General features: G+C 46.2%; 1 protein-coding gene across 1 annotated transcript; it reads left to right on the forward strand.

The window, feature by feature from the left end:
- The first annotated feature begins 243 nt into the window (after window positions 1-243).
- LOC146356404 (vomeronasal type-2 receptor 26-like) lies at window positions 244-7,245 on the forward strand. The gene is made up of 4 exons (XM_084830093.1): window positions 244-336; window positions 1,345-1,572; window positions 3,140-3,266; window positions 5,713-7,245. Exons 1-4 carry the CDS (start codon window positions 244-246, stop codon window positions 6,612-6,614), a joined length of 1,350 nt encoding a protein of 449 aa, XP_084686219.1. The 3' UTR covers window positions 6,615-7,245.
- The last annotated feature ends 2,461 nt before the right edge of the window (window positions 7,246-9,706 follow it).

Consider the following 9,706-nt stretch of genomic DNA (forward strand, 5'->3'; position numbering starts at 1 on the left):
CTGGAGAGAGTGGAGGACAGGAAGGCCTGGCATGCTATGGTCCATGGGATCACAAAGAGTCAGACATGACTTAATAACTGAACAACAACAAAATCATTCTTTGACCTCTTTTGCTGTGGCACGAGTATATGAACTTTTCCAGTAAAGATATTTACCTTCTTTATGAAGCTTTTGGGAATGGTCATTAGGGGATTTGGAACACAACATCTCTGTCTCCCTGCAATATCTGTATCAGGTGTGGTTATGCAAGGCCTTGACCAGTGCTTGGTCTCAGTAATAGGCTGGATGGGGACCAATAAACTGAGCTTGAATCCTGGTATGATGGAGTCCCTGAGGGTGAGTGGTTCCTATGTCTCAGAGATAAGCTCCTTACATCGTCTGGAGTGGCTGCAGTCCCCCTGATGGAACAGGTTCATAGTCCAGGGGAACGTTTCTTGACCCATTGGTTTGGCCAGTGTCTCAGAGTGCCTTTCTCCAGCTTTGTCTGATCTGATAAGACATGATCACTGCTACATGGGGGTTGCTTAGCCACCATGTTTGGTAACCTCAAGACTAGATTACTGAATTATGCCCTATGTGGGGCTGCCCTTGAGGCTTGTCCAGAAGCTGCAGTGAGTACAGAACGTAGTTACATGGCTGTTGTCAGCTTATCAGCATGTAGCACCTCCAGTGAGGGCTGTGCCTTGGCTCCGCATCTGCTACTGGGCTGGGTTTAAGGTATAGTCTAATACAAAATAAGTCCTAACAAGTTGGGACCGGGGTCCTTGAGCCCACTCATTCTTCCTTATCATCCTGCCCAAGCACTGAGGTCTTCTGAAGTGGCAGTTAACCTTAGGGTGGAAGCTGAGCTTAGATATGTAATGATGCTCTCTCTGGTTATCCCTGACAATGCTGAAGCAGAAAGCGGAGACTTGATAAGGCATCTCCGTTATGATTAGGGATGTACAGATTTTGTTAAAAATGTTTGCAGATTGACAGGCGTCTTTTTTTCTGTCACCCATTCATTTGTTCTGTCATCTGATATTTTTGTAGGAGAATTTTGTTCATTTGCAAATGCACCCTTGCACTAATGTGCACTTGTGCAAATCCCCACGCCACACCCGGGTAAATCATGAAATGGTCTGCAAGTCCATGGAAACTGCACAACTTGGAAAGGCTGGGCCTCTGTAGAATCCGATCTCATTTAAATCCATTGAGGATTTTTCTGACATCCCTCTAAGTCACCCTAAGCCCGGATGGGATGTGCACTGACCATGGAACATTAGAGCTCGAAGTGATGAGGGCTAAAATATTGACTACATTTTCATGATTGCTAAATCCAGGCTGGTTGCTCTGTCATTCTAGCTTCACACTTTCTTACGAGAAATCCCGTTTTCTAACTCTTCCATGGGCGGGCTGCATCTGGATAAGAGTGGGGAGCTGGGAGCTGACTTTGACATTGTGAATTGGGTGCTGTTTCCCAATAAGTCTCGTTCTAGAGTGAATATTGGGAGTGTGGAAAGAGAGGCATCTCCGGACATGAAACTCACCATTAACCTGGAAGCCATTGTCTGGCCTGGGCATTTTAATGAGGTAGGGGAAATGATTTGTGTCCTATCATTGGCTTGTGACATCTCTTCATGTCTAATAATATCTGTCCTGTTTTGTTTGTGATGTTTTTCCCTGACTTGTAAACATGGGTCAGGCTGAATGGCTATCCAGTCGGATACGTACAAATCCCAGTGCATGCTGAATTCAAGTGTCAAGTTCCTTCATACCAGAGGTTGAACGGCCAATCACTAATAAATGCAGATGATCAAATTGATTCTTAGCTTCAGAATTATTTCTAATGGAAATATAGGAACATAGGAAGCTGCCTTCAGTGATATGGGCTCATCAAGTCCAATGTTGTTGACACTGACTGGTAGCGGCTCACCAGGGTTTCAGGCAGGAGTTATTCCAGCCCTACCTGTTTAATTCTTTGTTTTTACTTAGTGCCTTTATTCATTGAGGGTGCAATCCTATTCAGATAGGCAGACGCCTCCAGAAGTGACCACCTATCCAATGCAGGGCAGGAGAAGCACAGAGGGGATCATTCAATCCATGCTTCTCCTGCCCTGTATTTTTGGCTAGACAGCCAATTGGGAGGGCCGAGCAAGGGGGGAGGCTGCTGCATGACCCATTGGATATGTCATGCAGGCATTTCCACCTTCTCCGCCCTGGAGTGCCCCCAGAGACACCCCTTTCTGGCCGCTCCTCACTCCTGTGAGCACGGAGGATGGGGCTGTTCCACACTGTCTCCAAGGCAGTGCAGAAGTGGAGGGAGGTCGGTTCTTTGGGAACTGACCTCAAAGTGCAGGTTCTGAGGTCGGTTCCTGGAAAACCTGATACCCTATGACTAGCAGCCATAGGATTGCTCCCTCTATTAGATATATTCTTTGGCTGACCCGGTGGATGCTGGTGGCTCTGGTTTGGGTGGGGCTATGGATCCATTCTGGCTTTTAGTCAGAACCACCAAGAACTCTAAAAGAGCTATCCAAGGTGCTGACCTATTAGAGGGATATAAATCCACCATTTACCCCTCAGTGTCTCTACATCCTCCATGTCCACCCCACTTCTTAAAAAGCCTCTCCTTTCCCAGCCGTGCCATGGGGCCTCCGATCCTTCCTTTTCCTCCTGCCCGGCCACAGAAGATCAAAACGGCAAATAGGAGAGGGCCTTTTCAATGGTGGTACCTAATGTCCCCCCCAAAGCTCATCTCCCTCCCCCTATTGTTCACTGTGATTGCATGCATATGTTTTAAAGCTTGTTGTTGTATTGCTGTTGCTTGTAATTTCTATTATTCTACGATTGCCTTTTAGTTTATTTCATTGTCGTACCTTCTCTCCTTCAGTTTTTACATTGCCTTGAGTACATGTATAGTAAAGGTGGTATACAATTTTTGAAACAAACAAACAGAGCAAAGACTTCTGTCCCATACTGTGATGCAGAGGTAGACCTTGCCTGAAACAAGGACCTGGGTTCGCTTCTCTATTTCATTTAGGGTCACTAGCTCTAGAGAGCTGGTTGGGTCCTGCCTAAACTGTAAGACTCATTTCCATAGACACAAATATACACAACACAATGCCGTTTCCTTGATGCTCCTTCCCTTTGCTGCTAGACGGTGCCTTGTTCCAGGTGCACTGAGAGCTGTCGCCCTGGATTCGCCAAGGAGGTCCAGGAAGGAGAGCCACCTTGCTGCTATGCTTGCGCTCCATGCACAGAAGGAACAATCTCCATTCAGGAAGGTAGGTGACATCCGAGCAACTATGGGAACACACCCAATAGTCTCCACAGCCCTATTTTCATTCTCTTTTCTTTTCTTTTAAGCTCCTTGAGCAAAACATCCCATGAGTAGATAAGGGAAGAAGGCTTCATGAAGGACTGTTGCTCCTAGTTTAAAACATGATAGGAATTCTGTCGAATTAGCCAGACAGATGAAGCATCAGGAAGGTAGGGCTTGGACTGGAGAGACCTGAGTTCAAATCCCTGCTCTGAGATGGGGCTTACAGTCATGGCCCATTCACTAATACTCAGCACAGTAGCACACCTCACTTTGCTATAATTATTCACCCAGCCATTCCAGCACATAGCATGATTTTAACGATGGTTTGATCCATTCCATCGAATGCTTACTTTTAGGGATGTCAGAGAATTCCGCCATGGATCTCAGTGAGGCCAAATGCCAGTGCATTCAGCTCCCCAAAATCCATGGCGGAACGAAGCCCCCTGCCCCCCCAACCCACGAATGGCGTGCAAAACGGAGCACTTACCTGCGGCCATCATTCGCTTCTTCATCATAGCCATGACAGGCTATGTAAATACTTACGTAGCCTATCATGGCTAATGCAGGGACGCCTTTTGCATCCCTGCGGAGGCTGTGATAGGCTACGTAAGTATTTACGTAGCCTATCACGGCAAGCCAAAAAGAAACACAAAAAACAGCATACGCAAATGGCAGCGGCTACGGCGGCCACCATTCGTGTTCCCTATTTTTAGCCATTTTAGCCTACGTAAATATTTACGTAGGCTATTACGGCGAAAACAAGGGGAACGCAAATAGTGTAGTGGGCACTATTTGCATTCCATTTTTTTTGCCGTAATAGCCTACATAAATATTTACGTAGGCTAAAATGGGGGGGGGGGAGGAATGCAAATGGCGCCCACTACGCTATTTGCATTCCCCTGGTTTTTCGCCGTTAATAGCCTACATAAATATTTACGTAGGCTAAAACGGCTAAAAATAGGGAACGCAAATGGCAGCCTCCATAGCCGCTGTCATTTGCATACGCTGTTGTTGTTTTTTGGGGGGCTTGCTGTGATAGGCTACATAAATTCTTACATAGCCTATCATGGCAGCTTCGCAGGAGCAGGATGCAAATGGCGGCCGCTATGGCGGCCGCCATTTGCGTCCGCAGCAGCCCGTCCATGGCAGGAACTCCGGCTGCAGATGGCCCTGGCTGGCGGCTCAACGGAGCCGCCGTGGAGTGGAGCTGGCCCAGGGAGGATTCTGGGGGGAGGGATGGAGTGCCTCCCCCCCCACGAATCCAAGCTCCGCAAATGTAAGTGACTTTCGTACATCCCTACTTATTTTATTGGTTATTAGTTGCTCTTCTTCTACAGTGTGGTTTTTTACTATTTAATCCTTGTTCGTACATCACTGTGATACTTTTTCAGATGTGCAGGCTCAAAAGCATTTCACAGAAGAAATTAAATATTCATAATTCTTCAGAACAGATGGTAAAGGCTTCTTTGAACTCTGACCCCTTCTTGGCTTCAGTGTTTTTAATCTCCACCTTTAATCTCATAAAGTGCATGGAAATAAATTATTATGGGAGTCAAACTTTGGGGTGCAAGGCAGGGGGGATGCTTAGTGCACACTTTTCCTGGTATTAGTTATGCCCCCCACAAAGGGCCACTCTGCTTTCTCCATGATTAGGACAGGGCCGTAGGTACAGACATGGTGGGTGTTTCTCCATTATATGTCGAGAATCCTCTGCACTCTGCTGAACTTCTGTGGCAGATGAGCAGGGGGTCCCTGCCAGAAAAGGGGATGTGGAAATGCTACATCCCCTGCTTTCTGGTGATCAGAGCACTCCCCTGCCCAACATCAATTCAATCTTCTGTTCCTTTAAACTTCTTTTGTCAAACTTTAGTAAAAAATAAGAAGGCTTTATGGAAGTTTCCTACTCCAGATTTCAAACTGAAACAGGCATCCCTTGAGCACCATCTTGTTGTGGAATGGTAGGACATAATTGGAAAAAAAATGAATAAATAACAAGCCACTGGCTACCACGTAGCTTAACATGCCTTAGAGGATTATTATGAAGATAAAAACAGGATAACCAGGCAGATACTCCTTTACTCTGAACAAGGTTGGGATAAACACATTTTCTTCTCCATTTTTCAACAAGGTGGGAAGCTGTATTTATTCTATGTCAACCCATCCATCCATCTAGCCCACTCTTCTCTGTTCTTCTCCGACTGACAAAGGCTCTGTAATGTCCCACAGAGAAAGCTTTCCTGGACCTGCTACTAAGGTCCTCCTTTGGTGATGAGGCCATAGGTTGAAACTTCTGGTTACAAAGAAGGTCCTCTGTAAGGGAGTCATTGTCTCTCTCCCTGCCCAACTGCACATTTTTCTGGATGTACAGATGATGTGAATCCTGCTGATGTCACTCTCCTTCTTCTCAGATGCAGACCATTGCACCAAGTGTCCAGAAGATCAGCATCCAAACAAGGACCGAGATCAATGTGTCCCCAAGGATATCACCTTCCTCTCCTATGAAGAACCTTTGGGGATTATCCTGACTTCCTTCACTCTATTCTTGTCTTTATCCACGGGCTTCATATTAGGAATCTTCATTAAATACCAAGAAACTCCAATAATCAAGGCCAACAACCGGGACCTCTCCTACATTCTCCTCATCTTCATCATGCTTTCCTTCTTGTCCTCCTTTCTGTTCATTGGCCAGCCAAGGAAAGTGACTTGCTTTCTCCGACAAACAGCCTTCAGCATCATCTTCTCAGTTGCCGTTTCTTCAGTGTTGGCCAAAACCATCACTGTTGTCTTGGCTTTCCTGGCCACAAAACCAGGGACCAAAGTGAAGAGATGGCTGGGGAAGAGTCTTGCAAACTCCATTGTAAGTTCTTGTTCTAGTGTCCAAGTTGTCATCTGCACCATCTGGCTGGGGAGCTCTGCCCCATTCCCTGACTCTGACATGCACTCCCAGCCTGGACAGATCATCCTGCAATGCAATGAAGGATCTGTTGTCTTCTTTTATTCTGCCCTTGGCTACATGGGCTTCCTGGCTGCCATTTGCTTCATGGTGGCTTTCCTAGCCAGGAAGCTGCCTGGGGCCTTCAATGAAGCCAAGCTGATCACCTTCAGCATGCTGGTCTTCTGCAGTGTTTGGCTGTCCTTTGTGCCCTCTTACTTGAGCACGACGGGCAAATACATGGTAGCTGTGCTGGTCTTTTCTATCTTGTCCTCCAGTGCTGGGTTGTTGGGCTGTATCTTTCTTCCCAAGTGCTACCTTATTGTACTGAGGCCTGATCTGAATACAAAGGAGCATATGATGTTCAAAACCAAGTAGGGCATGTGATTTATAGAAGAAGAGCTGTGGAATAATTCCACATCCACCATGGTCTGGATCAGAACCTTTTCTTTTGTTTTGGGGGTAGAGGATTATGGAACAGACCCAGGACCATTTGCTTTCCAGTATGTTTCAGGTATCTCCATAAATACAGGAGGCCTTCACTGCAAGGAGAGGAAGCCCTAGATTTTATTTTTTTTTTACCTTCCGTTTATGGGGGTTGAGTTCAGCACCTTGGATAGCTCCTTTACAGTTCAGGCTGGTTGCGACTAGGGATGGGCAGATTCCCTGCCTGCTTCTCCACTGGGGAATCTGCCCTTGGGGGGAGGCGATCCGTCCCTCCCCCCAGAATCCTCGCCGGCCAGCTCCACCCCATGGCAATTCCGAGGAGTTGCCCGTCAGCTCCAGAGTACCAGCAATGCAGCCGCCATTGCCATGTCGTATCGCTGGCTGAGGCTGTCTCCGGACGCAATGGTGTCCACTACGCCATTTGCAGCTGTAAAGTGCTTAGATTAAGCTTTCACTTAAACTAAGGGCTTTACAGCTGCAAATGGCATCTGCTATGCTATTTGTGTCTGGTTTTTCATGCAATAGGCTAGCCAATATGGAAATAAAGAAGTGCATTGCATTTAACTCTGATTATTAATGAGGGGTAGTACATTTAACATATACATCACCATGATATAGGTGGAATCCACAGTCTGCTCAGAGGTTTTCTTTATAATTTTATGTGTTTGCTTATTTATTTATTGTATTTCTAAGCTGCCTCATAGCCAAAACCCTCTTCACTAGAAGATATTACATTTATTCTTTCTATAATCTGAGGAAGGGTTTTGACAAATACTGCTTTGTATGTCCCTGATCCATCATTATTTTATTATCATCCTGTTGATGTCCAGAAGCCACATGATACTGAAAGGAATGGCCCAGAATGGCAACTGCCCGGCAACCCAAACCAACCAAATTCAAAGCCAACCACTCTAAATTCCTCTGGCATGTGCATTTTCCCTTGCCACCCTTTGACTAGATATGTTCTAGTGTATGACAAAGTCCCTCACCAAAGACTGCTGAACAAAGCTCCTTGTATTTTTATGTGCCTCTGTTAACAACACCCACCCTCAAACTTGTATCTCCTCCAAAATATGCCAACGTTTAATGCTGTTTTGTGACACAAATTCTGAGTTTTCTACCACAACCAAAAGCATAAAAAAGACATACTCTTGGTGTGGCATGGTGAATACGAAAGAATCCAGTTTCTCAGACTGCCTCCGAACATGTGCTAAAATTTTGTGCTAGCTTTGTGCTCTGTTGTGCATGAACCGGCATTTGATGTATTAGTACAAAGTTGTGGTCGGTGGCATGAAGCTCAGGATTTGTGGCACAGAACAGCAGAAAATAGGCAAAAATATTTGGTGTAAGTTTGGAGGAGAGACTAGTTTGGTGAGATCATAGTAACAGAGCCTTTTTTTATATGTTATGGATTCAGTCATATATTCTCCATTGTCCTGTAGCTTGATCAATTCTTTTTTCTTGCTCCCTCCTCTTCCACTTCCACTTCCTTCTTCCTCTTCTGCCTCTGCAACTAGGAAGCAAGGAGCCATATCCTAGGCCTTCACTTCCTTCCACTCACACCCAGCTTTAGAGGGTGCTTGTACTTAAGCAGTGTTAGATAGCCTTCTCTGGTGATGTGTATAAAAGCACTAATAAAGTAAGAGAGCAATCTTATGATCACTTGACAACGTCTTCAGGGCCATAGGATTTCTCTGTTTCTGGGGACAGAACTCAGAGCCAGGACCCAGAAACCATGCTCTCTGCCCCCTCCCTCGCCCCTCTCGTAGCTGGTGTCATTCCCTACATGCCTTCTGCTTCTTGGTTCTCACAAATGGAGCACGGAGTGGGTGAAAAGGGGGCAGTTGAGGCTGTGGGGAGAGGAGGAGACCATGGAAGCCTGTTTACAAGGCTTCCTATGCGCTTTACTACTTCCCTCCTCCCGATCCACTGTCCCAGGCTAGATGCATGAAATTGCATTTCTAGCTGAAAATGCAGGGCGGCCGGAGCAAGGAGGAGAGCATCTGCACAGGATAGTTATCAGGCACCATGTTTGGAGGCTGGCAACTATCTCCATAGGATTGTACACATAGTTAATTTGAACTTCTTCTGATCTGGCTCTAGCCTGTGTTTATTGCCTCCAATACTAAAATACCGTGCTACTATGATTTGCCTATATATGGCAACTCTGCTGTAAGTCACACCAGACTTCCAAACACTTAGATCCAGGACAGAAAAGAGTTATCAGGCTGAAAGCATTCAATGGTGCCTGGGAAATTAGTGCATCCTTCACTGAAACTCTGGGATGTTCTCTTGTTCAGAAGCTGGAGTGAATTGAACTGAGAGGAAGTGGCAGCCATAAGCAGGAGAGAAGCACACTGCACCCTTCCAACATATTAAGACATTTCCAACATAATAAGAAATGAAGAAGGAGTGAGGGAGGTGCATCCTAAACTACGTCCTGTTCTGCATTCCTCAGGAGAAGCAGCTAGGCAGCAGCTCAAGCTCTCTGCCCTGCACGTGCCATGTCTTTTTATTTTAAGTATGTATGCCATTAGTCATTAAGTTGTTAAGTCAGGTCCGACTCTTCGTGAACCCATGGACCATAGCACGCCAGGCCTTCCCGTCCTCCGCTCTCTCCTGGAGTGTGCTCAAGAAGTATGTATGTATGCATGCATAACTCATTCACTCATTCATTTTTTATATCCCACCTTTCCACAATAAAGACTGTGAAGCTCCCCAGGTATTATGATCCTCCAGAGAGGTCCTTATCTCTGTCCTGCTGCACTTGGATGCACATGTCACAGGAATCATAGAATCATAGAATAGTAGGGTTGGAAGGGGCCTACACGGCCATCGAGTCCAACCCCCTGCTCAGTGCAGGAATCCAAGTCAGAGCATCCCTGACAAATGGCTGTCCAGCCTCGTCTTGAAGGCCTCCAGTGTGGGAGAGCCCACCACCTCCCCAGGTAATTGGTTTCATTGTCGTATTGCTCTTACAGTCAGGAAGTTTTTCCTGATGTTCAGCCGGAATCTGGCTTCCT

The sequence above is a fragment of the Heloderma suspectum genome, chromosome 2, assembly GCF_057233095.1.
Source record: "Heloderma suspectum isolate Gila_16-S chromosome 2, 16-S_ref, whole genome shotgun sequence".
In the NCBI taxonomy this organism is placed as follows: Eukaryota; Metazoa; Chordata; class Lepidosauria; order Squamata; family Helodermatidae; genus Heloderma; species Heloderma suspectum.

Bases quoted from the DNA above. Each gene is read 5' to 3' on its own strand.
- LOC146356404 (XM_084830093.1), top strand. From the start codon at position 244: ATGCAAGGCCTTGACCAGTGCTTGGTCTCAGTAATAGGCTGGATGGGG. The intron at 337-1,344 runs GTGAGTGGTTCC...CTGTCATTCTAG, and splicing joins GTATGATGGAGTCCCTGAGG to CTTCACACTTTCTTACGAGA. The intron at 3,267-5,712 runs GTAGGTGACATC...CCTTCTTCTCAG, and splicing joins AACAATCTCCATTCAGGAAG to ATGCAGACCATTGCACCAAG.